This window comes from Tachysurus vachellii, chromosome 8 (genome assembly GCF_030014155.1).
Source record: "Tachysurus vachellii isolate PV-2020 chromosome 8, HZAU_Pvac_v1, whole genome shotgun sequence".
Taxonomy (NCBI): domain Eukaryota; kingdom Metazoa; phylum Chordata; class Actinopteri; order Siluriformes; family Bagridae; genus Tachysurus; species Tachysurus vachellii.
The window spans coordinates 23211492-23228313 of NC_083467.1; the positions used below are offsets into that span (position 1 = coordinate 23211492).

General features: G+C 37.1%; 1 protein-coding gene across 3 annotated transcripts in view; it reads right to left on the bottom strand.

Moving 5' to 3' along the window:
• Nucleotides 1-16822, bottom strand: part of nr1i2 (nuclear receptor subfamily 1, group I, member 2) — a 42358-nt gene that overhangs the window by 18618 nt on the left and 6918 nt on the right. The window contains exon 2 of one of the 3 annotated variants that reach the window (XM_060876987.1): nt 1727-1924. The exons of the other annotated variants lie outside the window; for them this stretch is intronic. Within the exon in view, the coding sequence (XP_060732970.1) occupies nt 1727-1764 (38 nt within the window). The 5' untranslated portion in view covers nt 1765-1924. The remainder of the gene's footprint in view (nt 1-1726; nt 1925-16822) is intronic. 3 annotated transcript variants of the gene reach the window in all.

Sequence of the window (16822 nt, forward strand, 5' to 3'; positions counted from 1 at the left end):
CTAAACACTATATGTTCATATTGTTCTCCTGCAGAAAGAGATGAATCTATATATTTTTTTTAATCTTCATATTTTGCATATGTAAATAATAGTCCTTATATAAACCTCAATTACTGTCCTTTTTCCTACACTGGAAACGTATAATTTTTTAAAATTCTCCTATCCTTTCTAATTGTATGCTTATATCAATATCAATAAAGTTATATCAAATGATGAGTATGAGTATAATATTAATCTTGAATTTTTGTATTATATTAATATTTGTATAATGAACTTTTTGAATCATGTATCTTATGCTATGTAAAGCTGATGAGACAGAGTCCCTCTGTTAAAAGTGCTGTACAAATACATTTTAATTACATTGAACTGACTGTAATACTGAACTGAACTGAGAGAAAGTGTGTGTGTGTGTGTGTGTGTGTGTGTGTGTGTGAGTGAGTGTGTGTGTGAGTGTGTGTGTGTGAGAGAGAGAGAGAGAGAGAGAGAGACATAGAGAGACAGAAATGGACTCTAAACACTGTATGCTCAATTATATGTGCAGCAACTTTGAATTGATTACAGCTTCACTTTTACTCCACTGCCTCCTTTCCATTAATATCTCAATTTTTTCTGTACAATTTCACTGACAATGTTAACATTTCTTGTTGTAATTGTTAAACACAAGAGAAAACCATAGATTTACATTGACTGCTCATTAATTCACAGCTGAATCATCCAAAAGCATGAGTCACTGGTTCTAATCACTGAATCTATCGATCTACATCAAATCAGTGCATCACACTGAACACAAACATAAAATACACCATAAATAGTTTAACACAAATGGCTTAACATGACCTTCTAACAAATTTAAATAAATAAATTAAAGATGTGATATGGTATTTGGTACCAAATAGTATGAAACAGAGTAATATATGGCTGAACGTACCACGAACGTGCGCTTTCCATCCAAAATACTCCACTTAAAGACTTTCCTCTCACTGAGCACAACGCAATGTGGCTGAACCAAGCCGTGCCAGTTGAGCATCAGCTGTTGCCGTGGTAGCCACCTGAAACGAGCTACCACGATGGCCAAGCCTTCCCCCGCCTTGAATCAGCACATGGTAACACTACACAGCTAGTCACTTATTCAGTCATTCTCATACAGTCACTTATTACAGCTTCATCGTTATATGCGAATGAAAAAATAAAGCTTTTGCTTCCTGAATGATTTTCTGAGCTTGTGGACTGCAGATGCTTACCGGTTAGCTGCTTTGGTTGGGAAACTAGCAGAGGCAAACACACAGCCATAAATAATTCAGGTTCTTTTACAAAATACAAATATTGAACCATGGAAATTAAACTAAACCCTGTTCAGCTCATCATTGCACTATGAAATCTGGAATACTCCTTTTTCTGTACCAGAAATAATAATAATTATCCAGACCTGGATGAGGGAACAAGGAGTTCCAGACAGAATTAGTTTTGTTCGGATTGTAAACATTATTTATGTTGACTTTTTTTTTTATTATAATTAAAACAGTCATACATCCAACATACTTCAGTATTAAGTGACCATTGTACTGTACAACAAAGCTAATATTTAAAAAAAATATATCAATGTATTTTTGGGACATGGCCATGATTTTGAGCTAGAACAGTAATAATGCTACGTGCATTAAAGACTTTCAATTCAATTTTATTTCCATAGCAACAAAGCAGCTCCATACTGTTCAAGCATACATACTGGACAGTGCAAGCACTGGAGTTGGAGAATGGTGTCATACTGCTTAAAACATCTGGGTTACTGAGCAGACATTCACAGGTTCAAGCCCCAGCACCACCAAGATCCCACCGTTGGGCCCTTAAGCAAGGCCCTTAACTCTCTCTTGTCCAGGTGTGCTGTATCATGGCTGACCCTGTGCTCTGATTCCAACCTCCAAAGCTGGAATATATGCAAAGGAAGAATTTCACTGTGCTGTAATGTATATGTATATACCTACAACCCAATTTCCCTTTTGTATAACAATGAAATGTTATAATGCATTTCTGTGTTTTCAAATTGATTTGTTTAGTTCAGTTTTAGTTGATAAATCAGCAAGTTCCCATCATACCTCTTGTTCTTTTTTCTATTGAGTCTGGATTTTTAAAGTAGTAGATAATGCAATCAATTCATCCAACATCATGGGTTGGAAATGCAAACAATGATAAATAGGAAATAGGACTTAAAGATTGGTACAGTTCAGGAGTTAAAAAGAAATGATGTAAAGGGTGATGGTGAGGTTAGAAATTAAGGCTGGGCTCTATAACAATACAATAATCATAGTGATTAACACAATTTACAATAAAACAAAATTTAATACAATAAAAATAGTTCATCAGATCTATCTATCTATCTATCTATCTATCTATCTATCTATCTATCTACATATATATGTAGATAGATAGATAGATCTGTATAGAATATACATATATATATATATATATATATATATATATATATATATATATATATATATATATATATAGAGAGAGAGAGAGAGAGAGAGAGAGAGAGAGAGAGAGAGAGAGAGAGAGAAAGAGAGACAGATAGATAGATAGATAGATAGATAGATAGATAGATAGATAGATAGATAGATTCTGAGATATTGATGCTGGAATACATTTTTAAATAATAATAATTATAATTGTCATCCATCGCACTATTTCTGTAGCATCAACCACACCGACACCAACTGCTAACTTAACACAAGTGCAACAGCAAACAGTGCCAATCTTCACCATCGTTACACAACAGCACACATCCTGCTCGCCATGGCTTCAGCACAAACACAAAGTGGAACGATGACAAGTATTGTGTTTTTTTTTGTTGTTGTTTTTTTTTTTATTTAAAACTAACAAAAATAACTGAGATGATATGAGATAATGAGAGGGAAATGTTTGTTCTTCATCAATGAAGAAGGTCGGTAAAGCTTGTTGGTGAGACGTGTAGTTTCTCTTTAGTTTCTGTCACCTTTGGCTTGCTCATTAGGGATACGTATAAGTTTAAAAGTTATAATTGATATATTTCTGCTTAAAAGTGCTTGGCAAATAAACCTGAACAGAACAAGTAAGTCATGTTTGTGTTCATGTGTCCCTGCTGAAAGTTTTATTTAAGCCGATATCATTTATTTTTATAACACAAGTCAGAAGGTTAAATTCTGATTTATTTATAAGGCTTCTATAGTAACAACAAACACAGGGACTTTGTATGCTGTGCAGTTAACGCTCAACATAAACAACAGGATAACTGATTTTTAAAATGCTTTGTTTAACATAATCATTAACAAGTAATGTTTTGCTAGGAGGAGTTTTATGGAAACTTAGCTTTATAAAAAGAGTCTGTGCTTTGTAAAGTTTTTGGAAAAAGTCAGGACAGAATTTTGCAATTGGAAAAAATAATGATCAGAAAATAAACACAGCCATATCAGTTCGTTTGTGCATGTTTTAGTGAGGTTTAATTCCACAGCTAACAATACATCTATCACGCAAAATATACTGGCAGTAGGAAATTGTGTATCTAACTTTATATAGAACAAAAGATTAATATAAAGATTAATAGAATCTCTATATTATTATTTTATTATTAGTATGTCTCGTGCACGTGTGGTTTTCTGCGTTCACTTAAAATCTAAGCAAATATTAATTTCCATTGTCATGCAAGAAAAGGAAGAACATTCATATGCTGTGATTTTTAATATTCTGAGAGCATATCGTGATCAGTGAAATGAATCAGTATTTTATCATGAGCATATTTAACAATGGAGTACAATGCTTTGATTACAGTGTCTGATCTCATGAATTTAATAAATAGTTACTTCAAAAATCCACAGTAAAATTGGATTATCTTTATTGTGAGAATTGAGTAGGTAACTATGAAATGATCTGTGATTAACTAACAATTAATTAATTATTTAAATCAAACCGCTTTCTGGATAAATTGTATTACGGACTTCTACAGTAAAACGAATTTTTTTTTTCTGGCTTAATACAATTTTGTCTCTTAAATCTTATCTTCCCCCATTCTTCAAATGAGAAGGGTTATAAAAAGCTTGAGCCTTTATACCGTGTGATTCGTTTTGTTAGGTATTAATTTAATACGATCATATTGTAGTACGTTGTTTCACTGTGCTGTAGGAGATAACGGACGTTCGCTATCTTCTTTCAGCACTATTCCTGTTAGGTAACAAGCCACGACCCTACAATATAAATGCAGCTAGATTAACCGTGCTTTCAGAAAGAACGTCTGGTTAACCGCAGTTAGTTTTCTGCCATGTCGCTTTTAAAACCTTGAGAATTTTTCCACATGAACTAGAGAAATTTGCCAAAATGCCATATTTTAATCAACAGTAAGGACAAAACATTTTTACACATTCATACACAGCCTGCTGTACTTCATGTATATCTTGAGTGGTGGCAGATTCTCATCCAATCAGCAGTAAGACTTCCATTTCAACTATACTTACATTTTCTAATTTGTCTGAATTGTCGTTGTGTTTTCGGATTTTTTATTTTGTTTTCACAATTTTTGTTTTGTTTTCGGATGTTATTTTGTTTTACACATTCCGGCCATCGTAAAGACCAGATTGGATTAATTTTGAAGATTTGAGTGGGGGGTCTGAAAAAAAAAAGTTAAATATCTATTTCAATTTCAATTCAATTCAATTTTATTTGTATAGCGCTTTAATTCAACAATGGACATTGTTTCAAAGCAGCTTTACAGAACATAAGAAACATACAAAAAAGTTACATACAAAGATTATTATTATTTTTATACAAAGATTAATATTAGACAAAAGTTCAAGATTAATATCATTTGTATTTATCCCCAATGAACAAACCTGAGGTGACTGAGGTGACTGTGGCGAGGACAAACTCCCTTAGATGGCAGAGGAAGAAACCTTGAGAAGAACCAGACACAAAAGTGAACCTCATCCTCATTTGGGTGACACTGGAGGGTGCGATTATAAATTATTATAAACACCAAAGAGTGTTAATATGAATAATGTCCTTTTTACAGTTCGATACAGTCCGAAAATTGTGTACTGATTAAGAGGTTGTTGTTCTCAAAGACCACATGTAATTGGCTTCTTCTCTTTGTTTGAGTATGTTTATTAAGGATATTTGCAACGACCTTGCAACTATTGTTGTGTTAAGTTTCTGATCATGTATTTTTCCAACTTTACACACATAAAATGATGAACTTTAGTGGTACGTGTATCAATTATTGTCAATTATCCATCAATTAGCCATCATCAATTATCAACTCAATTCAATTTATTTTCTTTCAAAACTGTGAATGAAATTACAAAAGAAAAACTCCCTTATTTATTGATTTCTGGCTTTGAAGCAGTCGACTTTAAAAAATGGACCCGAGACATAAAAATAAGTGCATGACAGCCTTAACAACTCCATGACGTATAGCAGAACCTAAGGTTAAGATCAACATAAGCACATAATCAACACGTCAGCCGTCTTCTAGTGAATAGCAACAGCAGCTCATAAAATCAATATTGCACATAATCGGTGGCTACATAAAACACAGTACAATAAAACTGCCACACTATGTTTGTCATCTTAAAAATAACCTGGAGAAAAACATCACAACAAGCAAATGCAGTGTTTATACCACTATCGAATGTTCATGTACAGTCTGTGCAATGAAAGCCTTCGTGTGCTGAACACACCGTATAGACTGGGGTTATTGAAAATGCATTTCAATTTAAAAAAGCAAGTGAAATTTAACATTTCTCTTTTAAAATATGTGAATTATCTGTGACCTTAATTAAACTGCTGCTTATCTCTGAACTCCACTGAATATCACTGTCAGCTAAATCTCTATACCTCTTTTATTCTGTCCAGGTAAATGGAATTAGAAAATATTTGCCCAAGTCCAATTCAGCATGGTGTAAACGAACGTCATGTTGTAGAGGCACGTAAAAGAGGCGTTTTTGGTTTCACAGGTTAAAAGCTGTAATTCAGCTGAAAAAAAAAAACAACCTTTCAGCTTTAAGTACTGTTTGATTATAAGGTCTGGTGTACTGTGAATAGCAGCTGATGGGTGAGCAGGAAGTAGACAGCGAATGCATTTACAGTACACTTCACCTTAAATTAGCTTAGAAGTGAAAATGCTGCTTTTATTTTTATTGATTTTATTATATATTGATTGTGTTTCATTCACAATAGTCCAAACTCTTTTATTCACACTAGGGGTAATTTAGTTAGGCGATCTTCACAATGGCAGGTTTTTGTAAGGAAAACGGAGAACACGGAGAAAACACTAAACCTGAGGTCAAGATCGAACCAGAGACCCTTGAGCTGTGAAGCAGATAGACAGACAGACAGACAGACAGACAGACAGACAGACAGACAGACAGACAGACAGATAGATAGATAGATAGATAGATAGATAGATAGACAGTTAGACAGACAGACAGACAGACATACAGACATACAGACAGATAGATAGATAGATAGATAGATAGATAGATAGATAGATAGATAGATAGATAGATAGATAGATAGACAGATAGATAGATAGATAGATAGAGACATATAGAATGATAGATAGAATGATAGATAGATAGATAGACAGACAGACAGACAGATAGATAGATAGATAGATAGATAGATAGATAGATAGATAGATAGATAGATAGATAGACATATAGATAGATAGATAGATAGATAGATAGATAGATAGATAGATAGATAGATAGATAGATAGACAGGCAGATAGATAGATAGATAGATAGATAGATAGATAGATAGATAGATAGATAGATAGAGACATATAGAATGATAGATAGAATGATAGATAGATAGACAGACAGACAGACAGACAGACAGATAGATAGATAGATAGATAGAGACATATAGAATGATAGATAGATAGATAGATAGATAGATAGATAGATAGATAGATAGATAGATAGATAGTTCAAGCATCAACTAGCAACAAAGAAATCAGATTATCACAAACACAGCACCTCCCCCCCCCCACCTGACATGTGCAAATGTGTTTTTTTTTTTGTATTTTCTTTTAAATATGAAAAATAACAATGTAAAATAAAAATACCAGCAATGCTCGAAAATAACAACAATTCAACTAAACAATTTTGCAGATAGGCTTTTAGACACAGACATGTTGAATAATTTAGCATTTAATTTTTCAGTTGATCTTTTGTCAGGATGCCCTGCTAGATTCCCTGCTAGATGCCCTGCTAGATGCCCTGCTAGAAGCCCTGCTAGATGCCCTGCTAGATGCCCTGCTAGATGCCCTGCTAGATGCCCTGCTAGATGTTGTTACATGAAGTGGATCTTATTTTGGTACTAATTATAATAACCTAACACTTAGCCCTGTTTTTATATCCAGACTTTAGTAATAATTAAATAATTCGGTAAAGAACAAAGCAGCTACTTTTAGACAGAACGGTACACAATACTGTTAATCAAAATGAAGAAATAATTTAAATAAATAGATAAAAGCGCAACTGTGAAAAACCTTTAAAACATGTATTTATAGTGCAGATATGTTTCTCTGCATCTAACCTCAATACGTTCATAATGTGTCTCAGGCTATAAAGGTGGCCTAGCAGGATGTGGAACTAATTATGCAGGTTTATATACTGAGATGGAAATAATACTGGACTATGTGCACTAATGGTGTATTGAATAAACTGTCACTTAATTTTATTTCCTTGGGATGATGAATCAAGGCCCAATGATGTGGCTATGGTACAGTAAAAGAACATAATGTACCCTTGTATTTATTCAGTAATTAATATTATTCTGTACTCATTGTATATTTTTATAAATGAAAAAAAAATGCACCCTTTGTTTAACACATCAAAATCTGTTCTGCTAATCATATACTGCCATTGTGCCATTATACACACACACACACACACACACACACACTCATTCACTCACTCACTCATTCACTCACACACACACTCACACACACACACACTCTCATTCACTCACTCACTCATTCACTCACACGCACAACCACACACACACGCACACTCACTCATTCACTCACTCATTCACTCACACACACACACACTCACTCATTCACTCACTCATTCACTCACACGCACAACCACACTCGCGCACGTGCACACACACACACACACACTCATTCACTCACTCACACTCACACACGCACACCCACACTCCCACACCTACGACTGCACACACACTCGCACACCCACACTCGCACACACACTCGCACGCACACACTCACACACCTAGGGGCGACTGTGTCACCAAATCCTGTAATTTTTTTTTTTCCTGTAATTTATTATTTACTAATGGAACTGGCTTGATATAGAACTGAAAGCTGATTTCTGTCATTGTCCAGTGTTTCACTACAAATACGACTGAACTGAATTGGATTGAATTAAATTGAATTCAATTAAAGGCAGTATTCTCCACCATTCAGCCATTGTGAACTATAAGCTCGGATAAGAAGCACCATATCAAGTGTCTCGGTGTGACCTCATTGTGTTCATGTTCACAGCTTGATGATGGGAGCTCTATAAGGGCTCTGCTACACCTGCTTGGATGATAGAAAAGCATGACCAGGGAGAAGAAGATTTAGAGCAACTCACCTGCTGCTTTCCCATGTCCATAATACCATGTTTAAGGCATTTTCAGTTAGGCATATAGGTCTTGTTGAGATAAAACTGTACTGATTCATTTCCTCCTTTTGAGGAGCAGGTGGAACAGGTTGCCTGAATGCATGCATGATTGCCATATCAAAAGATTGATCTTGCTTGCTGTTCAAAGAGCAGCAGGGTGAAAGGGCAAAGGCTGCTTTCACTCACTTCAATGCCATACACATATTACACGATAATAATGTACAGTATAATAATCATGGTATGTTTTTCCACATCGTTCTGCTTTTATGTAGATCTTTAATCTTCATTGCTTAAACTACGGTGTCCGATTTCATTCCAACCATGCAGAAGCCACACCTCATAGTATTTTGAAAGCCAAAGACATCTGATTAAACCTGTGAATCAGGTGTAAAGCCTTTTCCATTGGTAGGAAATCCGGCACCAACACTGGCCCTTTATGAACAATATTAGACACCCCTGGATTAAATCATCCTTGCTAGGACTACATTCAGGCTATCACATTAAACAGAAGGCTAAAAATTTTCATAAGCTCTGAACATTTCATTATATTACAAGGTCTTGAGGGCAGGAAAAGAATGATGTAGGGCATACAAATATAAGACATTATATTAAATACTAATCTCCTGGTCTTAATCTGTGCTTAGAATAAGATTTCTGTTTCTCCTCCAAAGGCAATTTTGTAAATTTAAGCAGCTTTACAGAAATATAAAAATTTAGATTTAACTCTAATGTGCAAGCCAGACGAAATGGTAAGAAATCTTGACCTGAACCAGGCTCATAAGGGATCCATCCTCATCTGGGTGACAAAGTCACCACCTTGTTCTTCAAGTGATCTCCAGATGTGTCAGTGTAAATATCAAATCTACGGGGTCAAATCAAAATGTGTATAATCTCTGACAGGCTACATGAACCAACAGTCTGCGAGAGAGAAAAATCAGCCCTTAGCTTTGCTTCTTCATACTGTACCACTCTTTGTATTCTTCATCTTTAGCATTAATGGTGCTGTTGCGCTTGCTTTCACAAAAGACCTAAATAATCAACCTTAAAGGTACAGTGCACAGTGTTTGACGAACAAAACAAACGTTTAGCCAATTAGCAGAAAGGGGCGTGTCTTGTCAATATGCGACGGAGACAGTGTTCAGTGCGCATGTGTGACATTAACCGAAAGCAATTGAAACATTGACATGGCGGATACCTGCTGTTACCTCTGCCTCGGGTTCTAGGTGTTGAACGTCGTCTTCCGCGTGAAACGACGCTAAACCTTTCACGGTACAACACACAGTACTACAAAAACACATTTGTATTACCATAGTATTACTCATTGAGTTCATTTATTGATAAAAAATATCCCCTCGGCCAACTGCCCCAGCAGGTTCCGCCATAATAGTTGCCTGGGTTATGTATGTGTGGGGCGGAGCTATCAAAACAGGGGTGACACCCATTTGGGTAAGGGGCGTGTTTGGCTTTAAAACATTGTGCACCCCACCTTTAAGACACAGCATGGTTAGTAACCATGACAAGTGACACACTCAGTGGCTTTGGGTGACCATTCAGGTGATCATTGCATAAAACAGAGTGCCTCTATTCCCACATGACCAGTGAGCACAGGAGTGGTTCCACATGAATAAATCAAGTCTACACAAGCAAAAACATAAATAATTATTAAATTAAGCCTTTTGTAGTGTAAAGAAATTTTTTTTTTTTAACTTTTTAAAAAAAAATGTATAGTACACTATAAGGCCAAAAGTATCTGGACACCTGGCCCTCACATATATGGTTCTTCTTTCAAACTGTTTCTACAAAGTTGGACGCAGACAACTTTACAGCATATATTTGCATGTTCTGCATTACATTACAGCTTAGTGTGCAGTTTACAGATCAGTGGCGTGATCTGCGAAGGGAATATTTGATTCCGAATTTACTAAACAAACAAATTCTAAATGTATTAAATAAATGAGTCAAATAATATGTCTGTGTTTGGACTGTAGGTGCAATTTTATTTAAAAGTCTTCTGTAACGCATTACACATGTTTATCGAGATCGGTTTGTGACTACAAGTTCTTACATTGACAAAAGAACAAGTACTTATTCCTGGCTGCTTGGCTGATTATTTAAGCAGCCTTTTATACCACATGATTCCCTGTTGCTTCAGGAGGATATGCTGTCCTCTTGGCTCAATAAAATACTGAACACACTAAATAGCAGATATTATTGCTCAGGATTTTGGTTATTTGGTCGTTTCTCCAGGACCATGATGCTACATAGAACAAAGACAGAGCTACATAGAACAACACAGAGCGAAGGACAAACAAACAATATAATACACAAAAGTCAATATACAAAAGCAGCACCGACCAGAGTACAAACTGTATATTCTACTGTACATGAGCAGAAATACAGGAAAGAACATTTTTTTGCCTCTATTTCTACATTTATTTCTACATCTATTTCTATATCTATTCCTACTGTGCAAAGAGAGAGAGAAAGTGAGAGAAAGAGAGAGAGCGAGAGAGAGAGAGAGCGAGAGAGAGAGAGAGAAAGTGAGAGTGAGATAGAGATTAAGAGCACGTGTAATATAGCTGGTGGAGCTTCAGACACAGACACAGACACAGACACAGGCACACACACACACACACACACACACCCACCCACACCCACACACCCAGAGCATTGAACATGAACTTGACAAACTGGAAGCTGTTCCTGTTTCTGTTGGGTTGTTTTGTGTTGTTGAGTTTTGAAATCCTGCTGAAAAATAAACCCAGAGCTTAGCTAAAACTCCACTTGTCTCCTGATTCTTCCTCCTCACCTTCACGCACCAGGCTCTAAAGAATTATATGAACTTTAACTGCTGCATTTTGGACTAACTTGAGCTCATTAACGCTCCTACTGGAACAACCAGACAGCAACGTGTCTGTAGCTCCACCAGCTATATTAGCAATACGTGCTCTTAATCTCTATCTCACTCTCACTTTCTCTCTCTCTCTTTCTCTCTCTCGCGCTCTCTCTTTCTCTCACTTTCTCTCTCTCTCTTTGCACAGTAGGAATAGATATAGAAATAGATTTAGAAATAGATATGCAAAAAATAGATATGCAAAATAAGACAGGTTTAAATCATGCATTATTTGATCACATACCCTAATATTTTAATGAATATATATTCATTATAAATTCTAAATTATAAAATACTACTCGTGACCGTCAAACTGCCGTAAGATCATCTCTTATTATAAACCATGTTTATGTAGAATGTAATGTAGAATACAGCAGGGTGTTTAGACAACATTTACCAGAGAAAACGTTTACTTCAGAGAGTAAATCAGACATCTAATAACTGTAGACATTTGTGTGACATGGCATTTGCCCAATCACAGAACTTTTGTGTAGGTTATAAGCAAATAGGAAAAATCTTTTTCTAGTTTACTCACTACAAACTGCTCCAAGCCAAACTTTTACACACTAGGATACTGTGAACTTTATCCTAGAACTATATTTAGGTCTGATGTGTCCACACTCTCTCCGCACATATTGACAAGACCCGCCCCTTTCTGCACATTGGCTACACGTTTGTTTTGTATTTTTGTTTTGATTTTTAGTTTGTGGTCCCGACTTAGTTTTCTGAAGCATTTCTCAAACATTGGAGACCCTACCTTTAACCCGTTCGGCAATTTCATTGGTCTAATAAAAGCTTCATGCCGCCAAAAAACTGAGCATGTCACAGAATGTGTTTTTTTTTTTTTTTTAAATTGAAAGCGGGAAAAATATATACAGTATTAGCCGCGTCATTTAAGCCACAAGGTTCAAATCGTGGGTAAAAAGTTGCGGCTTATAGTCCGGAAAATACGGTAGATCATTTTTCATGTTAAACCTGTGAATATGTAGCAAGACAAAAAAAACAAATAACTGACTTAATATAAGATTGATAGCTGAGCTCAAGACCAACGCACAACTCAACCACAGCTAACAATGAATAAAATAATTATAGTGTCAATAAGTGATAGTCAGAGAGAGTAGGAAAAACATATAAACCATCTCTCTCTCACTCTAGAAGAAACATGAGCCCGAGTCCTTGAATTGAGTAAATAATCACCAGTGGGCATTTATGCTTTCATTGAGTGTCCTTGAGTTGATGTTGAAGTGATTCAGTTTAATTCAATTATATTTGTATAACAGTTTCAACAACAGGCAAGAGAGAGACGATGGTGATGAGGAGGAACCTGACTTAAAATGAAGCTCATCCTCATCATCTTGGTGGATAGTGCAATAATAAAATTCATTCACTCATTCATCTTCTACCGCTTATCCGAACTACCCCGGGTCACGGGGAGCCTGTGCCTATCTCAGGTGTCATCGGGCATCAAGGCAGGATACACCCTGGACGGAGTGCCAACCCATCGCAGGGCACACAAACTCTCATTCACTCACGCAATCACACACTACGGACAATTTTCCAGAGATGCCAAATAAACCTACCATGCATGTCTTTTGACCGGGGGAGGAAACCGGAGTACCCGGAGGAAACCCCTGAGGCACGGGGAGAACATGCAAACTCCACACACACAAGGTGGAGGCGGGAATCGAACCCCCAACCCTGGAGGTGTGAGACAAACGTGCTAACCACTAAGCCACCGTGCCCCCCTCCAGGGCATTCATTCTAGTTTGAAGTCTATTTTGTTTAAGTTATTAACTGTTCACTGATGGAAACTATTTGTATTTATTTTTCATTTGCAAATGACAAAAAGATAAATAACTACCTGCTCCATATAAAACCATGAATCTCTCCTACACAAAGAATATAAACGTAATCATTTGTAATTCTCAGTTCATCCATAAACTGAATTTAATATGAATTCCCATTATGTCACACCTAAAGCGTTTCTTCATGTTTTTTTACCTTGGCCATGGAGAATTTCACATGGAAATGAATCAGTGCTGCTCAGTAATGAATTCAAATCTAATAATAATACCTTAATACCATAATAGCCCCAAATTAAAAGCGATAGAGATTCATATTAAATCTCACTCATGTAATCGCCATCTCCAAAAAAGCACACTGTCCTGTGTAAGAGGGATGTGATTACTCGCACCCTGTGAATCAGACCAACACTAGCCAATCATATGTGTCTGTGAGCTTCCTGAGAGGATGACATTCAGTGTGTGAAGCCTGAGAGACGTAGCATGAGCAGCAGTTCAAAAACATAACTGTGAAAGTCTCAAAGAAACAAAGCTAGCACTCTGTAGCCTTCATCCTCCCTGGATAGCAGCTGTCATGTAGGTGACAACACAAACAAGACAACAGATGCAGCAAAAGAACTTATAGTTAATCTGTAGGACTGAAGTGATGTAAGTAGTGAAGTAAGCAAACTCTGAACATAAATACTCAGCCAACCATGATGTAATCACATGAGTCTGTCCTGAGTCCCTAGTCTGAGTGCCTCTACTTCCGGACCTACTTCATCAGTCCTGACGCCCTGGTTGGAGTCTTGTCGCCTGTGTGCACTATGCTGGGGATTGATCTGCACTGACAGCCAGTGACTCATGGGATTGCTGTAGATGAGGCCACCCGGGGTCTGTCATGCCTTCTTTGAACCATTGTTGCGTCAGTCAGCTTTGTGCTCGGGTTTTCATCAGCGATCATTTGAAGATTTCGTCAGGACAAAATTAGTGTTGGGTCTGTTGAGTGACCCATTAGTTCACTTAACTGTTATAGAAAGGACATTAATTACATTGACATCATTTCCTGTCCAGTGTCACCCAAATAAGGATGAAGTTCACTTCTGAGTCTGGTTCCTCTCAAGGTTTCTTCCTCACATCATCTCAGGGAGTTTTTCTTTGACTCCGTCGCATAAGGCTTGCTCAATAGGGGTAGATGTTAGAGACAAATAGTAACTTTAAGTTTTAAACTGAATTGGTTTTTATTCTGTTTCTATACTTTTGTAAAGCTGCTTTTTTTTTTTAGACAATGTGTTTCAATTGTTAAAAGCTCTACAAAAATAAATTCAATTGAACCGAATCAAATTATACTCTGTATAAACTAATCCCAAGATTTTCATGTGAAATAACATCAGAAAGGCAAATGAGCCAAACTTAATATGAACAGAATTAATAATCAGAAGATTCACTCAGTGTGTGTGTGCCCTGCGATGGGTTGGCATTCCGTCCAGGGTGTATCCTGCCTTGATGCCCGATGACGCCTGAGATAGGCACAGGCTCCCCGTGACCCGAGGTAGTTCGGATAAGCGGTAGAAGATGAATGAACGAATGAATGAAGATTCACTCATTGATCTACGCTCAAAAAAAACACTCTCTGTATTTATTTTACGGCACTTTTAATTACCCAAACTAAATGATTTCAACGCAGAGCTGGTTTCTTTTGAGCTGGTGTATAAAAGCTGGAACATAAAGCAGAACATTATGTTCAGTACTAACGTCAGGTTTCAGGTAGTCTTACTGGAGACAGGAAAAGAAGCAAAAGAATTAATAATTGCTAATCCATTATTATCTTAAATGGTTCAGACAGAGCAGTTTGACCAGAATCACACTTAATCATAGCGCTTTTTAAAGAAGCCTTTTCACCACTTAATTGCTCTGCCAATGGAAAAGTGGCAGTATGTGTGCCTCATGTTTTTCTGTCACTTTTTGGACAATGCACGATTATCACATAAGGTCACATTATTTGCTCTCTCCAAATCTGTCAGTTCCTGAAAGGCAGCTTTAGCTCAGTAGTTAAGACACTGGACTACTGACTGCTGAAAGGATGTAAGGCCGCGTTCACACTGCAAGTCTTAATGCTCAATTCGGATATTTTGCTCAGATCTGAATTTTTTGCTTGGCTGTTCACATTAACTTTTAAAATGTGGCCTATATCAGATACCAGTGTGAACTGTTTGCTGTTTCGAACTGACCCGCATGCGCAAACGAACAAGAACAATAACAATGACGTCACACGCAGCACGCCGTTACGCTAAAGTTGGCGAGGTTATGGAGGAAGTAAGCATTTTCGCTTTTCTTTCTAAATGTTTGTGTAATGGCAGCACAGAGATGCAGTGTTTTGAAAATTTTTGGATGTCGAGGGCAACTTTTGCTTATTTGATCCATTTTGTAGGCGTAGTCACGTTTGTGTGTGTGTGTACTCGCCGGCGCATAATTGTGACGAATGTCGATGTAGATTGACGTAAAAGTCGCATCAAATCTGCCTCGGTTGTTCACACTGCGGCCACATTGGAAAAAATCAGATTTGGGTCTGATTCAGGACCACATACGGAAGTGGTCTGAATCTGATTTGAAAAAATCAGATCTGGGCTAGATTTGAGTGTTCACACTACTCCTGAAGAAGTCTGACCTGGTCACTTGACCCCAAAAAAAATCAGATTTGGGCCACTTTTACCTGCAGTGTGAACGTGGCCTAAGTTCAGATCTCAGCACTGTCAAGCTTCTACTGCCGGCTCAATGATCAAAGCTCTTATCCAACTGCTCAACTGTATAAAGGAGATAAAAAGTAAGTCTCTTTGGATAAGGGAAAAAACTTAGCAGTGGTTCATGACGGTCAGTACTCAGCTCGGACTTTGTCCACGTGCTTTTGTTTCTGTGTCACGTGTCTGCCCTGCCCTTGTCTCTTCCTCCCCGCCCCTGCACACCTGTTCCTCATGTGTTTAATTGTCATGTGTATATAACCGTGCCGCATTGCCTATGGCAGCGCGGAATCCTTGTCGACAATGAAGGAAACACTATGTCGTCTTTTGTTAGGTCTTGTCATGTCGGTGTCCTGGTTTGTGTTTTTCATCCATCAATCCATCCATCCATCTTCTACCGCTTATCCGGGGGTTTGTGTTTTTAAGTTAATAAATTCAGTTTATTTTAGCTATCCTGCATTTGGGTCTGTTTTTATCCCCGCGTCGCTGACACATGACAGTCGAATTTGGTTCAGCAGGATGACATTAATAGGAACACAGCCTCAGCATGACTAATTCCATCAAGTGCTATTTTGGAGTATCTCAATAATAAGCAGTTAAAATTCATCAACACGGACAAGAGTCATCCAGCATATAGTCTAGCAGCTCATTGTGAGTTGTTTTAGATGAACCATTGTACCTACAGCACGTGTTTCCCATCACAGTGTGAAAGATGCCCAAAAAACTGACAATATCATCAGCTTGAGT